The sequence below is a fragment of the Schistocerca americana genome, chromosome X (genome assembly GCF_021461395.2).
Source record: "Schistocerca americana isolate TAMUIC-IGC-003095 chromosome X, iqSchAmer2.1, whole genome shotgun sequence".
NCBI lineage: Eukaryota > Metazoa > Arthropoda > Insecta > Orthoptera > Acrididae > Schistocerca > Schistocerca americana.
Window position 1 is genome coordinate 189312791 of NC_060130.1, and position 17769 is coordinate 189330559.

At 35.3% G+C, this 17769-nt stretch overlaps 1 protein-coding gene across 1 annotated transcript in view; it reads right to left on the reverse strand.

Annotated features, from left to right (window-relative positions):
- The window catches only part of LOC124556798 (WD repeat, SAM and U-box domain-containing protein 1-like), a 221486-nt gene that overhangs the window by 53681 nt on the left and 150036 nt on the right, over positions 1–17769 (reverse strand). The window contains exons 12-14 of the mRNA XM_047130813.1: positions 15747–15946; positions 10311–10543; positions 2455–2545 (exon numbers count right to left, since the gene is read on the reverse strand). Of these exons, the coding sequence (XP_046986769.1) occupies positions 2455–2545; positions 10311–10543; positions 15747–15946 (524 nt within the window). The remainder of the gene's footprint in view (positions 1–2454; positions 2546–10310; positions 10544–15746; positions 15947–17769) is intronic.

Here is a 17769-nt window from a genome sequence, read left to right on the forward strand (position 1 = left end):
AGAGGATGACAGACTATGGCACCCAGGTTGATGCACTATTCCTTGACATCTAAAAGGCAATGAATATAGCTGCCACTATCGCATAGCAAACAAAACAAAATCTTGCATAACATAAAACCATCTTGTGACTGGATGCGCTTCTTCCAAGAAGACAGAGCTCAATACATTGTTCTTAACTGTATTACAAATGCTGCTTGGGAATATCCTGTAAGGTATCTCTGTACAATAGGCAGCTTGGTGAGCACAAGTGAGACTTATAGCTCCTCACTTTAGAAATGAGTGTTCATTATGAACTGGAGTGGACACACTGGTATCCAGCACAGCAAAAATCAGATAGTACATTTTCTTCTGAGGTATGAACATACATTAGTTTAGCTGTAATATTATTCACAAGTAAATCCACTCACTGCACTGTGAGGTCAGTGAACACACAATGAAGTGAGACATTACAGCCACAATAGAAACTTCAAAGTGAAGGCCTGACACCTCAATGTCACCTTACAATAGATCCTTTCAAGATTCATACCTGTATCTGGTATACGACAGAGTTTGTGAGGCGTGGTACACAGTAAAATTCATAAGCTCATGGACTAAACCAATAACAAATTCAAAATTACCAGCATCTAAGTTTTGGCAGTTAATTTACTGAAAATAGGATCCATTTGATATGATACACTGTTCAGCAAGAGCTTTCAATCTCTTTATACAATGAGAGAAGTATTTTCCGTTTTGTTTTGAAAATGACATCAGCTTGTTGGTCACAGCATTCCCATTCCCCTCAGTTGAGTTAATTCTTGAATCTTTCATATGCATTTTCAGTTTTGGGAAGATTAAATAGTCAGGAGGTGACAAATGAAACCTAATGAATAAGGTGGATGATGTGATGCTGGAATTTGTTATTCAACAAGTAACTGAGGTTTAGTTAACAAGAAATAATCCAGTGTAGAGTCCACGCTCTAGGAACAAATCATGATAAGTGAAAAGATATAGGTGAACACACTGTATTTGAGATAGCAAGTGTTTTGACACAGCCTGATAGGTTCTTTGTTTACTTTTCTACCTGGAGGCACACATTTTTGATGAAAACTGCCGATACCATCCAGAAAAGGTGGGAAAACAGCACAATAAAATATGTCTTCTCCCTTGATTTTTGAAAGAATAGCTATTTATTTTTAATATTATTTACCTACTTTGACACTGCACTACTCCCTTAAAAATTCTGAAATTAGTGTTTAATGTTCCATTGACAATGGCCTTATCAGAGATGGTGCACAAGGTTGGGTTTAGAAACGACACAAGTCTAACATAACTACTGCATCCCTTCACTCAGTCTGTCTCATTCAATCATGTATAAAAAGTCATCACAAGACATTATGCGACTTTCAAACAGTTCGTTTTCTTCCACATCATAGCATGTGAAACAAACCTTGCACACAGCTGTCTTGTTCAAATCATATTACAAGACTGACAGGAACACTGTTTTGGAGAAGCATAATTTTGTTTTCCTTATCATCAATGACTTTACTGCTTTATTCAATTTAGTGAAAGCCGTGACGCACTTAATGGTTTGACTTGTCATCAGTTGCCCACTGTGTTCATCTTCCTTCACTGTATATCCACACTCACAAAAATGTTTCTGCCACTCCAAAACAGTTTTCCAACTGATGCACTGTACAACTTCTAAATCAGTTCACATGTCTTTGTTACTGAAAAATTACCATTACAGCAATATGAATGACTTTAATATTCATCATGCACAAGCTAAGTAAGAAATGTATGTAGTTAATGAACTCTCATATTTTCACTATGAAAATGTGTGTTTTCTGAATAAATAGAGATCTCACTTATTAGATGTTCGCGCAAGCTGACATATTGCTCTTCTCATTGTGGAAACATTACAGCTTCCCAGAATTTATCAAAACATATTTAGCACTTGCAGATAAACAAATATGGCCTACAGAACTTCAAGAATTGTTTACACAATTTTCCATTATGTCACAAAAAATCAATATCATTACAGAAGACGTAGTGCTTCTTGCACAGATCTTTACTGCACTTTACCCAGCAACAAATGAAACCCTTAACACTTGAAAAATTGTATAGTTCACAGTTTAAATTTGTGGAGTTGATAGAAAACTTATTTTTGAAAAGAATTCCTGAACTAGGTACCAACGAAAGACACTGCAACGATTCTGGATATTACTGTATTTATACAGTAGCAGGCTATCTGCATATTTACAGATAACTTACATTCAGTATTGTCAACGACATTTAGTAACATATATCAAGGTAAGCATGCAGAAAAATGCGAAAGTGAAGAAGAGCACACTTTTTGACAAATATAAAAGGCTAATGAAGCTCTGTACAATTGTGTCACATTGTGAAACAGCGATATCAACATAAATTTCAAACAATTACAGAATAAGATTTTATCACTGAATGCAAAATAAATACCTGTAGCAAACAGATTAGCATCTGTGGAAAAAGCACAAGTTGTAACCATGCTGTTATGATTTTCTAATACATGAAGGCATTCTCCAGTGTACTGCATGGAGAAAGAAAGAAAGAAATGTTGTTAATCCTTGACTGTACATATAAAACATAAAATTACAATACATAACTGGCAATGATTATCATAGTCTGAGTACAAAATATAACACGTATTTAGTAAGGAAGCAAATAAAATAACTATTCAGTAAGGCAGCAAGACCATTCAATAATTATTGGGGTACACAATTCCATGTAGAAGTAAAAATATGCTGAGTACAACACATAGCAATTTATCTTTGTATCTATCACTTCTAAATGAGAATTGAAATTCTTCATTGTAAAAATAACTGTTTTGTGTCATTACCAAACTTTCATCCGAAACAAAAAAATGGTAAATCAATAACAGTGCAGAATTCAACAACTGAAGGGTTAATTATGAGACACCAGTCAGTGTGAGATAACCAACCACATGAGAAAAAAGATGTACCCAATAGTCATATAGAGCCACAAATCTTTATCATTTCAGTGTTCCTCTCTTTACAGCCCATTTACACTCCCTCATATAATTCAACACAAAAAATCAAAAATTTTAAATTCAGAATGTTCCATATTTAGCATCCACTATTTGATATTCAATAAACCATTTGCACAACTATTTTTTTATGATGAATAAGTCAGTTTATAGGATATATAAACATGATTTGTTTGTATTATTGAGTATATGATACACATTTAAGTGTTCCTAAGAGCCTAAATTTAATAAAATGAACATATTAACCTTTTACATCAACATGTTACAGATGAAAAACACTCAAATGTAATAACAAATCTAAACATCTTTAGCTTCTATACTACACATTGCTACTCGATTTTAATGAAAAAATCATCTAAAGAATATAAGGCGCAATCCAGAAGAAGTAATTTCAGATTAGATTTAAAATTTGCTGCAGTGCCTGTCAGATATTTTACGTTACTGGTAAATGGTCAAAAATCTTACAGCTGCGTAGTGTCACTTTTCTGTACCATGGGCAAATTTAATAATGGATATGATGTTACTTTTTTCTAATGTTACAGATGCAGAAAATTACTCTCTCTCTCTCTCTCTCTCTCTCTCTCTCTCTCTCTCTCTCTCTCTCTCGAATTCAAGTTGGCCCCAACAGGTCAGTTCAGTGACATTTCAACCTCCACAAAAATACTCACATATAGTAGTTAAGCATGCAACGTATGTGAAAAGCAAATTGTAAAAAGTGTATTACGTGTAACATCTGGTTTCATGACAAGTGCATGAAAGTTGACTTAAAATTTTTAAATGACAAGCTTCCTTGGTCGTGCTGTGTATGTGAGCGTGACAAACATGTAGACTTGACAAACTCACTGAGCTTTAAAAATGATATTATGAGGTTGCTGAACAGAGACTTTGAAGTTCTTAAAGACAAAATAAATTCCTTGACAGAAGAAAATGCAAAAAAATTATATATGAACGAACGTTTCTATCGAACAAAGTGTCGAAAATGAATTTCTACTAATCGGAGATTCTATTCCTAAAAATTTAGTAGCTTCAAGCCACACATCAGATGTTTGCCAGTGAAATAAACATTTGAAGAATGTTCTTGAAGCAAAACACAGCCTAACAGAAAGTATAAATTGTAATGCAAATTACATAGCAGCTAATATCCATGTGGGGACAAATTCCCTTTGATTCTACACTTAAGAAGACATCATCAATGAAACAAGAAATGTGATCACAACAGTAAAAGATGTATTTCCAGAATCAAGAGTGGCAATTAGTGCCATTATCCGTAGGAGATCAGTGAGGGGCAAATTCATAGACAAAATAAACAGAAGCGTCACAGAACAATGTAAGAGTCTAGGAACAATATTTGTAGATCCAGATAAGTTTTTAGGGTCAGCAAAGTTCAGCAAGATGTTTAGTGACATATGCAAAATTATAAATAGGGAAACTAGATGAGAGTGATGGGGCGACAAGCTGCCTAATGAAATGAAATGCAAAAATCCATCCAGAAAATCCATTATTAAAACAACAGGTAACAGTAAAAATACATTTTTGATGCATTTAAACACCAATGGCTTACATATGAAACATATTAATGGCAGAGGGGCAAAAATTGATGATCTACAAATTTTCTAGGAGACAGGGAGAAATATATCAGTCCTTTGCCTAAATGAACATTGGCTAACAAAACACTGCATCATAATTCTTACTAAATTAGACAAGCATGTTGTACTTGGTAGCTTTTGTAGAAGTAACAAAATTCATGAGGGTTCCTGCACAGTAATTAAAAATTCTTTAACATATAAAGTAAGAGAAAATTAAAATTTTCTAAATGATGAAGACATATGAGGGTAGGAGCTTAAATAGTGGCAACTATTTATTCACAACCGATACAAAAGAGTTACATGTTTGCCCCTGTTACCGTCCTTCAAAATAGTCACCAGTATTGTGTAGAACCTGTTGCAGTGATGTGGAAGGCGTGGTATACCGTTAGCAGAGCCTGTTCTGTTGATGGTGCGAATGGAGTGGTCTACTGTCTGTTGAATCTCTGGAACAGTTCTCAAGTGAATGCCACGAAGTGGTTCCTTCATCTTTGGAATCAAATCAAAGTCACAAAGACTTAAGTCCAGGGAGGATGGTGGATGGTACAGTACTTCCCAGTCCCACGAACAGAACAGAGCAGCTACAGATTTTGCACTGTATGTGCCCTTACATTGTTGTGCAAAATGATGGGTGGGTTGCTCAGAAAGTGTTGCTGCTTCTTTTGCAAAGCTGCTACAAAAATGAACAGTAATACTGTGCACTGACAGTTTGCCATGGAGAAATGTAATGCATTAGGATAACACCATCAAAGTCATACAGAAGAATCACCATAACTTTAGACCATTCCATTCGCACCATCAACAGAACAGGCTCTGCTAACGGTATACTACGCCTTCCACATCACTGGCAACGGATTCTACACAGCGCTGGTGACTACTTTGAAGGACAGTAACAGGTGCAAACATGTAATTCTTTTGTATCAGTTGTGAATAAATAGTTGCCACTATTTAAGTCCCAACCCTCATATTTGAAAGTTGCTATATAGAATTAGAGAGACAAAACATTGTAATAATTTTGATATACAGAGTCTCAGGTAAATAAGTAACAAAAGTATTTATGTTGAATCTAAGGAGTCTCTTACAGAAACTAACGAAAGAGCGAAAGAAAATGATTATCATAGCTGCTGATTTTAACATAAACATAGTAAATGAATCTAGTGAATCAATAGAATTTATTAATCTCATTCAAGCATCTGCTTTCAAGCTAAACTTCACAGAATTCACAAGAGAGAGTACACAAACTGCAACCTGTATAAATAAAATTCTGACAAATTATTCATTTGATGATGGGAAAGAAATTATGCATTGATTTACATATTTCTGATCATTCTGCACTGTTTTTGGAGCTATCAAAAATAAATGAACCAGCCATTAGAAAAACGTGCATCAAACGATGCTTCAGTAAGGAAAATATAAACTTATTTTATTGTAGGCTTAAAGAATAAACTGGTCAGTGGATTATTGTACTACAAGTTCTAAAAATTACGACAGATTTCCTGAGAGCTTTTTGCATGTTTTTAATGTAATATTTCCCCCCATAGTGAGCCATTAAAAAAAATGAGCAAATTGAAATGGATAACTGCTGATATAAAAATGTCAAGTCACAGAAAAATAGTTACATAATAAACTGAAAAGTACTATGAATTTCAATTTTATAGACTATGTAAAAAGGTATAGAACTGTATTTAGAAGGGTGGTAAAGGCAGCAAAAAGTGGCACACAGAAAATTCGTTCTGAACCATACAAATAAATCAAAGGCAATGTGGTCAATCGTAAAGTCTTAACTTGGTGTAATAGGCAGCAGTCCACAAACTCTCAAAATTAAGATAGGTGGCAAATCCATAGTAAATCCCTCAGAAATACCAGAATATTTCAATAAGGTTTTCATAAATGCATCAAAATCAGATGCTGATTTAAGTGGTTCCCTAGATAACGTACAACTCTTTGGTTTCAATCAGGGTAACAGGAAAGTTCTAACTCAATTTGAACAAATTGCAGTTGCAGATATGAAAAAGTAATATTCTCCTTTAAAAACAAACAAAAAATGACTGGAAAACATGAAATACCCACTAGAGTAATTAACCCTTTCAGACTATCTGGCTACAATTATGTACATTAATGTTTACTGTGTATTAGATGCAATAGAAATCTTTTTCCTCATTGGAAACCACCTGTACACATTTGTGAATGTTCAATCTTTCCCCCAGGCACAAGAGCTGCCACCTGTCGGGCACAACAAGATAATGTAGTAGTACACAGTAGCTTCTGTTCATACTTGTTGCCGCTGAATACAGGGAAGTGTTGGTTAGTTACATCCACTGTATATCTGAATATTATTATTATTATTATTATTATTATTGTTGTTATTTTGCATGGTACTTATTGAATGATCAGTTTATTTATTACAGTAGTCAATATTTCAAAATTAATTATTTTAGTCCATAAAAGTGCACAAAATATATTTTGAACACAGGTACATATGCGTGTATAAATCTCGCATCTAAAATCATCAAAAAATCACGTAGATCATTAGATAGTAAAGAAAAATTAATGTCTGGAAGGGTTAAAATAGTTCATCTGAAGAAGGATGTTTCCCAGATGCTCTTAAGTATGTAGTAGCAAAGCCATTATTCAAGAAAGGCTCAAAAAAAGATGTAGGAATCTACTGACAAGTACGTCTTCTCTCAATATTTTGAAAAGTATTTGATAAAGCTGTTGCAGACCAGATCGAAAATTTCATGGCAAAATCTAATATCATCACATTAAATAAGTTCGGCTTCCAGAAAGGGAAGAGTAAAATATGTGCCAACAAGATTTTTTTTTTAAATTATGCTTTTGTAATGTGTTTGAACCTTGACAAATTAAACATTTTAATTAATTATCTCCAAAGAACAGTATTCTCACCAAACAAATAAAAATTACTATTAATTCAAATTACTATTAATTTTATTCAAACGTGACAGATGTACCAGATTCTGCCTGTTAGCAATAGCCTTGTGGGTTATATTAATATAGTGGATCCTATCAAACCACTACTTTATCCTGTGACATAGTATATAAATTTTTCTCATAGTTGGATAGTTTACTCTTCTAACTGATACAGTCAGGTACTTTCTGCTACATACTGATGATGGTATTCACAAATGTACTTCATAGAGCATTTGTTGATTAGTTATTCTACTGTTGTCCACAGATCTGAGGATTTTCATGTTGAACCAGAACAGGTCATTTTTAATAATGAATGCAAATAAAATCTGTTCAACAATTCTAATGTATATATTTGCCTAATTTGTATCTGACAGTCGAATAATCATTTAAAAAATGAAACGTTTCAATAAAATTATTATGTTTCATAGAAGCTCCAGCTGTAAAGCTGTCTTAACTCCTGTACCTCCATGTAGTATCATAAGCTTCTTAATGTCAAAGAAAATGTTTCTCAAATGCTGTTTGTGTAAGTAATTTTACTGTACAGCCACCTGCAGTAGGGTCAGACAATCCAAGGCAGGTCAAATACTTCCTGAGGCCACTCTAGAAGTGATAGTCTGCTGAAGGACCTTCCTATGCAGTTCGCAATAGGAACAACTAGTTGTAATAACTATTTCTTGAGATACCAACCTTCCCTAGTTTTAACACTAATCATATTTTTCTACATTCAAAGCCTTTCTTCCTCATTGATGCTATAAAATATTATGTACTTTGGGATAATTGGTTTTAATGGACTCCTCTACATTACTCTGTAAATTAAATGACTACTTGATTGCACAACAAAATCACAACCATTAATACATTTGTCCAGAAATGTTATGGAATAATGTAATTTCCATATCTGTTGCCATATTACACCAAAGGATGTCCAGAGAGGTAATTGGAAAGACACTGATAAGTAGTTAGTCCTGGATATAAGATGTCATCTGAGTAATTGGAATTGGGTCTATGGGTTGAAAAGATAAAACTACTGGGTCACCAATCTCTACAAGCCACTAAAATTCTCAAAATTTGAACACAGTTGCGAATCAGCAACTGTGTAAACCTGAAGAGGATGAAAAATCCTGGCCTTTGACTCTGGCATGATGTACACTTGACGTATGGAAATATTTTATCCTGTGTCTCCTGTTATAATTTTATGTTGACAAGACCTGTGGGCATTTACCAGTGAGCATTCATTCTGAAGTACACTAAATGTAATCTGGCTGCTATCTACAGCCATGGCTTGGGATAATTCCTGTTTTTGTCAATTTTGTATATGACAAGAGATGCTTGACTTCAGCTAATCTAATGTATCATCATATGATGTACCAAGGTCCACTCCTTCTGAAGTTGATATTTTTTGGAATATCAAAACCTATGACACGGGCTAATAAATCTTTGTTTTGCAACTGGTTGGCTGATTTTTTTCAACCTCTTCAATAAAATTCTTGTAAAAAGGAACACGATGAGCAGCCAACTAAAGTATGTTAATCTAAAATGGATAAAAGAAAAATAAGTAGAAAAATGGAAGGAGAAAACCAGATATAAAAGAAAAGTAAAGAACTACGGGGTGTGGAAGGGGTGGGGATATATGATATTGCCAATATATTCTCAGAAGAATTCAGGCAGAATGGTAACATAATAAATCCAGGAACATCACTAACCTGTATGTCTTCATATCAAAGGCCACTAATGGGGGAACAGTATTGTACCAAGATAGTGGTGAGATATAATTCAACCTTGTTATGGTGCAGCCAAATGCATTTGACAAATCTCTTCAGACACTGTTTGTCTTTCAGGTGCCAATTTCCTTCTCTCTCTCTCTCTCTCTCTCTCTCTCTCTCTTCTCCTCCTCCTCCTCCTCCTGCCCCTCCCCCTCCCCGCCCCTCCACCCTCCCTCCCAAACCATATCAAAATGACAGTACAGTTTTTCGCAGTCATTTTCATGGAAGATGAGTTCTCTCCTCACACAACTATCCATCTTTCAAGACACAATGTGAAATTTAAGTTCAGAGAATATGCAAGCCATTACATTCATCATGTCTGTTTCTGATTATTCAGAGTACACCTGTTAAGCTATTGAGAGATATGATGCATAGAGGATGCCACAACCTCATGCCCTTTGAGAATTGCACCTGTTAAGCTCTTGAGAGATATGATGCATAGAGGATGCCACAACCTCATGCCCTTTGAGAATTGCAACATATAACTGAGGGACAAATGGGCCAACATACATTAAAAAAATTCTGAAATGTCTCGTGGGAGTATCACGAACAGATGTAGATTGTGTACTGTTGACCGTAGTGGCTATACTCTATACTAATCTTTTGATTATTTGAGTAAAGGAAATTGTTATCGTGGGACAATACTGCACCAAAGACCAGTTGATGTCCAAGTAGCAATATATCAACAAAAGGTATAATTCAATAGATTTATTTCACTGTACTTTATTTTTACTAAGTAGGCCCTCTGTTTTAATGGCACATGGACTTAGAAAATCAATAACATATTCAGAATTTTTGAAAGAAAAAAATATGAACAATAAATTCTTAACTATGAAATTCGATAAAACAACAATGGCCACATTGGTATTAGTAGCAGTAGTACAAATCATACAAAGTAATACTAATCAATCAAGTTGTAGCAAATCTGTCAGGAAAGATCTTCAGTCTCCAGCCTGAATCAAAATATTGCTCAAACATAAAAAAGCATAATTTATGAGGAAAATTTTGACTTACTACATTCCAGAGACGAGCTGTTTTGTCACTTGCTGTGGAACCAAGTACTTCACCAGCAGGAGGTGCAAAACAAACACAGGTAATGACTCCTCCATGACCAGCAAACTGTTTCCACAGATTACACTCTTCAGTTTTCTCATAAGCATTTATAGTGATATGCCACAATTTTATGAGTGAATCCACACCACAAGTTGCAAGCAAATATCTGTAATTGTAAGGTCCATATTCTCGTCCTATAATAAAGAATTAATTGACAAATGTACCTGTAATTAGTTATGAATGTATAAATTACAACAACCTATCCTATTAGCATTTAATTATATTTCTATATCCTTTTTTTTGCATAAATAATGGTAACTAAATAACTACCAATTACGTGTTTCAATACTCAGCGAAATCTTAGTTTTACTTCACAACATTTCCTTTCAATCAAAATGCTAATCAAATTAACAGCTATTAATATTCATTTTTATAGCCTATTTTTATTTTAATTCATGAGGTTAACCACATTGATAAACCTTGCCTTTTTTCATTACTGAAGTCCTATGATTAGAAATGCCTTTTCAGCAAAGAGTGTGTGCTTTAGAGTGGATCATAAATTCTACCTCTAGTGCCAGAATAAAACGTCAGTAATGACACTGATAATCATGAGGCCCATTCATCTGTAAGGACATTTTTTTCATATTAAGAATCAGTAAGTGATGTGCACACAAAACGAAAAACAGAAACTGAGAAGAGTTCCATCTGCACACTGCCACATGCCTAACAGCACCCGTACAGCATTGATGCACATGAAATACAAGGTGACAGCTTTTGCTTTTACATTGGGAACATGTGAAAGAGGAAATACTTCTTCAAACCTTATGCAAACCTGGTTCTATTGGCATTCTAGATCTGTTCCAAGAAGATACTAATACTTTTCTGTAAATGGAATCTGCCGCTTTTACCTTTTGCTATAGCACATATTGACTAAGTGGCAAACATTGTCAGTGGTCTTTGAAGCTGAGTAGTTAATGGCCAGACCTTCAATGGGAGGGTACCGAGTTCAGCTGCAAGTGATTCTCCCCACATTTCCCTCATAATAGGAACATTTTTCTGGCTTCGACAACTTAGTTAATACAAATGTGCTCAACTGCGCTACATAAAAAACATTCCTTCTTTACAATGATGAGCAATTAATCACGCAAAGTAAATGAGGCAGTGTGTTGGCTGTAAATCAAAGATGGTTACATCTGGAGGCAAGTATGGTAAAATAGTTGCCACTTATGCTGTTAGCCAAACTGCATGGGATGGCACTGATTTTCTGCAACATAGTAATAATATAAATAATACCAGCCATAGCAGTAATAACAGATTAAGTCACAGGCTAGTAGGAAGCTGAAGATTATCAACATTTGATTATTCCACCTACATTACCGTAGCAACATTTAACACTGAGGATTCCTTAGGATTATATCACTGAATTTCATCAAAGCATTTCCAACTGGATTGAAAAAGTGAGGAAAAAACTGATGTTAAATACATAATCCTCCAGTGTGTTTTGAATTGACTGGTAGTGTAATATTCACATGACTTTATGAGACTGTTACTGCTAAACCAATGAGTCACTGGCGTCAGTGAGACAAAATGCCGTACAGATGTTATGTGACACACTATAGGCTCGAAAGTGCAAGTTTTTTCGGTTCTGAAGGATAAAGAATTATTAGAAAAATGGAAATTGGGTATCCCCAGGGACAATTTAACAATCAGCAAAACAATAAAGGCAAGTCATTATAGTTCCTTTATGATTATAGTGTAGTATGAAGTTAAAAACATGTATAATATAAATGAAGTTAAAAACATTATAAAATGTCAAGCACAACCTTACGTTTACACATCTCCTAGCAATTACTGTGTTAATGTTTTCTAAGAAAATTATGTACATACACAGAAAGCTAGTGTCACCACTGTAGCCTTTTGTGGAATCAGCAGCATTTGTTTCCTTAAAACTCTAAAAACAAAGCCTATAATGCCAAACACATTTTCAAAAACCCTTATTGCTCTAAACAATCTATAAACACAAATACGTTGTCAACTATTTTTGTGATACAGATCTGAAAATGGCTTAATGATATTTTCTTACAAGCCAAAGGCTCCATCTGCTACAAAAACATGTGCACATGCCTATTCCTACCAGGAAGAGGAAATGGTGGTGATATTTGCAGAGTTTGGTTTTCTAACATACTGTAAAATGTGTTGTCATTAAGTAAACCACCAACCAAACTGTGACCTTGTGTACCACAATCAGCATAGATTATTTTAGAATTAGCATCAGCAATTGCCAGCAAAATAATGCTGAAGGGCTGTTTATAATTAAAATTAACAATTCCACTACTGGGTGGTGCCACAATGTCAATGTGTATCCCATCCATAGCTCCCAAACACCTGGGGAGATTCCAATTTTCTTCATACCCTTTGGAAGTTTCCAGCCATTCTTTTTCACTCACAGAAAACAGCAAAGAAAGTCATTTTAATTTCATTTACATATCAACTCCCTGGACAAAAAGTGTTAAATACATTAGGATATCTTGAATACAGTGTGTCATTCACTTTGCTTACAAATGTGTTGTATTTTTTGAACACCAACAAAGCCCCACCTCCAGAAGGAGAAGAAATATTTTTCATTTGAATGATCATGAGGTGGATGAGCTTACTTTCAATATGCCTCCACAAGAAGTTGTGGAAATTGAAAACCATCTCCTAATGCCGAAGAGCATGAAGAAATTGCAGATGCAGTGCATGTGCAAGTTAAGCGAAAGTGCTAATTTATGTAGTCACAAAAGAAAATGGAAACAAGCAGGAGACAGTACAGAAGGTTTAATAAAAATATTAAAGAAAGTGGGAAAAAATTTAGCAAACAGAAAATTGGATCAGATTAGCCATGTAAATGAAGCAGTTGCCAACAAACTAAGATATTTGTTTGAGAATGGCCATACTAGAATAATGGTCAAGTTAGAAAACGGAATTTATAATTGTTTGCAAGAGGCAAATTTTGATTTGATGAATGTGCTGAAGGAAAGTAATGTATAAGAATGAATAAGATAAAATAGAAAATAAATATTGTCAGCTATGTTCATTGCGAAGAAAGTGTTATCAGAAATTTGATCAGTATCACTGGCTGAAGAAAGCCAGTCACTACAAAACACTAAAACTATCTCATCAGTAGCAAATTTTGGGAAATTTATTTCCTTTCCAGAGTTTATGAATTATGATTAGCTTCTCCTCGCCAGTAATACAAACTGCTTTTCAGTAAAGAAATCATGATATATTTGTCTTTCTTGAGAATTGTTGGAGATAATACAGTGCTTTTCGCATTAGATATTTCAGTTTCATGTAAACAATATTGATCATTCATGGGCAAATTAAGATGAAATTTAACAATTTTTTAGAGTTCACAACTACTGAAGCTGATTATGGTACTCTACCAAAAGAAAACATAATAGCTCAAATTATAGAAAATCAAACAGAACAGTAGTGCTCATTGTTGGTCTTAACAATAGAAATTATAAAACAAACTTTTTACAAATGCTATTTTATCACTCTGTATGAAATTATACGACAAGGCATATTTGCCAGCTTCACAACAATGAAAAAAATTAAGAATTTTATTATATATTATATTGTTTCTATATTATAGTTCTTACAAGTAAGGAATTTTAATAACTTTAATCCTGCCTTCACTTCTTGGGATAAAATTTGTACAATGGTCTCACAAACCCACAGAATAATATTGCAAAGTGAGCTTTTTGGTATCCTATGCAAGTACATTAAAGTGGAAAAGGAACCCTTAGTGGCCAAAAATCTGAAGGTCACTGCCAACTGATCCTCTGGTGGAATCACTTTTCAAATGTCTGTGTTGGTTCTGAACACAAGAGGAGCCACATGAGACAGCAAATTACCAAAATCTTCCATGCTCATTCTCACACAATTTTTGAAATAAGCACCATCTTCAAGAGTTAACTCTTTAATGAGTATAGCATTGCATAAGCTCCATGAGTAACCCATTTGTGAAGGAACTCTCACTGCCATCATCTGTGCTTCCTTTGCCTTCCTTTCCTTTCTTCGTCCAACAGAGCAAGTGCACCAGCACATGAAAATGTAAAGCCTTCCGTGTCATTTTGGGAAGCTTATCACAAATTCTGAACAGCTCTGCACTACCAAACACACTGATACAAACCACCAGACGAAAAAGCACAATCAGACATGTATGACTTGGAAGTAGCGTGCTCCTACAAATTGCGATACATGTCCCTGAGAGGCGTATACATGTCACACATACTTATGTTGATACAGTTCCAAGATGTAAATGTACCTTAATGTGGTGTTCATTCAGTTTATAACAGAAATTTTGCTCAGAGACTAACACTACAACAATAAATAAGTTTAAACTTTTTTACACTTTCCAAAGCAAGAGCAGCAGCATGTGCAAAGTGTGATGTGGTTGCATGGCCAGCCTCCATCCGTTGGCTGCCAGTATCCAACAGCACCAAGAGCAAACTCTTGAGCACCTCTTTCACAAAAATGTTATTGGACAGATTTGCTATTGCTGTCATATCAGACAGCAAAAAGAGCCTCGGTCCGGCACACCGTTTTAATCTGCCAGGGAGTTTCATGTCAGCGCACACTCCGCCGCAGAGTGAAAATCTCATTCTGGAAACATCCCCCAAGACTGTGACTAAGCCATGTCTCCGCAATATTCTTTCTTTCAGGAGCGCTAGTTCTGCAAGGTTCACAGGAGAGCTTCTGTAAAGTTTGGAAGGTAGGAGACAAGATACTGGCAGAAGTAAGGCTGTGAGGATGGGGCGCGAGTCTGCTTGGGAAGCTCAGTTGGTAGAGCACTTGCCCGCGAAAGGCAAAGGTCCCGAGTTCGAGTCTCGGTCCAGCACACAGTTTTAATATGCCAGGAAGTTTCAGCAAAAGAGATTATCACTATACTTCCATCAGGCAAATGAAATGCATTGAAAAATTATAGAAGAAATGTTTCAAATGTGCAATGTCATGCTTGCACTGCCCTTCATTTACCACTACACAACACGTAGATACAGCAGAGGAACAGCTCAAGCAGATGACATCACTTCCTCCAGATACTGTCACATCCTAAAATGTTGGAAGGTTAATCAAATGGCTGGATTTGGGATTCCAATAATTTCCATGTTTATTGTCATCTTAAAACAATAGTCACTTTGGCAGCAGGGTTTTTATGTCAGAAACTGTACATACAGTGCCCACTGTGTAATGTGTACAAGATTATTGTGAAAGTTTTCATAATTTTCCACATTTATGCAGTCTCATTAATGTTACCTCATTGCCCACTGTTTTGAAAATATATTTAAAAGGTGAGCATTATCACACACAAAATTATTGTTGTGGTACTACAACTAATAATGAAAAACCAACCTGCTATTCCCTCTGAAGGAGAAAAGTCACAACTCTGAACACCCAAATCATGAGCAGCTTCCTGTGTAATAAGGCACTGATCCAAACAAGGTGCAACACACCACAATTTAAAGTTACCATCTGAGCAAACAGTTACAAGAAACTGGCTATCTGGTGAGAAGGCTGCATCTACGATAGCATCACTGTGGCCCTCACATGACCTGTAAATAATACAGGTATGAAAATGCAGCAAAGCATAAAACTACAGAAAACATACAACAAATATAAATAATGAACTATGTGTCTCTCCCAAGTTAGTGGCTCTTTCTGTGTATAAACTTACATTTTATTTTTAAAATAAGTTTTTGCATAATATAATAATTAGAGATCGAGATCAAAATCAAAACAAGAAAAGGACATAAAATAAATAATCGGCAGTATTTCCAATAACAACTGAAATGAACAGCTGATATACAGGGTGTTACAAAAAGGTACGACCAAACTTTCAGGAAACATTCCTCACACACAACGAAAGAAAATATGTTATGTGGACATGTGTCCGGAAACACTTACTTTCCATGTTAGAGCTCATTTTATTACTTCTCTTCAAATTACATTAATCACGGAATGGAAACACACAGCAACAGAATGTATCAGCATGACTTCAAACACTTTGTTACAGGAAATGTTCAAAATGTCCTCTGTTAGTGAGGATACATGCATCCACCCTCCGTCGCATGGAATCCCTGATGTGCTGATGCAGCCCTGGAGAATGGCGTATCGTATCACAGCCATCCACAATACGAGCACAAAGAGTCTCTACATTTGGTACCGGGGTTGCGTAGACAAGAGCTTTCAAATGCCCCCATAAATGAAAGTCAAGAGGGTTGAGGTCAGGAGAGCGTGGAGGCCATGGAATTGGTCCTCCTCTACCAATCCATCAGTCACCGAATCTGTTGTTGAGAAGTGTACAAACACTTCGATTGAAATGTGCAGGAGCTCCATTGCACATGAACCACATGTCGTGTCGCACTTGTAAAGGCACATGTTCTAGCAGCACAGGTAGTGTATCCCGTATGAAATATGATAACGTGCTCCATTGAGTGTAGGTGGACGAAAGTAAAATGAGCTCTAACACGGAAATTAAGTGTTTCCGGACACATGTCCACATAACATCTTTTCTTTATTTGTGTGTGAGGAATGTTTCCTGTAAGTTTGGCCGTACCTTTTTGTAACACCCTGTAGTTCAACCAAGACATATTAAAGACTGAACCACAACAACAGCTGCAGAGTTTAACAATGTTAAGTAATTCCCTTCTAGAATAATTAATATATACTCAGCTCTCTCCTTCAAGGCCACATTAGCCCTTACCTAACAGCACAATTAGTGCAAACAACAATGTCTCATGGAATGCTGTCAATGCATATCTTACTTTACAAATCATGTACAAACAAGAAGATAGCATATCTGAACTTGTATGGTATTTACTTCAAAGTACATAAAGCCACAGTCTCTCTCCCTTTCGTGTAAGACATGTACCAGATTCTTTTACAAAAATATCCACTTTTTCTTGATTCTTTATTTTTATTCTTCCATCACACAATCTTTGTACTGTCTCTGTATTTGTCACATTGATATAAGTTTCTGACTTCATAACTTAAATTATTTCAATTGAGCTGAATGGGGTATCAGGGTATCACTCTAATGACAGTTGCTTGTTTTTAGAACTGACAATATTCTCCTAACTCATTGCCGCTTGCACACTGCAGTTCACAACCAACAGTGCTGACTAAACACCAGTTTTTTCAGTAATTAGTATACCACAACTGATATAGTTCTTCAATTCTATTCTAATGAGAAAATACATCAATGAAAAACACATCTGTTGTGCTTATAATGAACTTTTTCACCATGATTGCCTTTATTGATTATTAATCTGTTTACTTATTGCTACAAACTTGTGCAATGAAAAAGGTAACAGAACACACTTCAGGCACCACAGAATTAAAACTTCAGTTGTCCATGTAACACATAACACAAGGG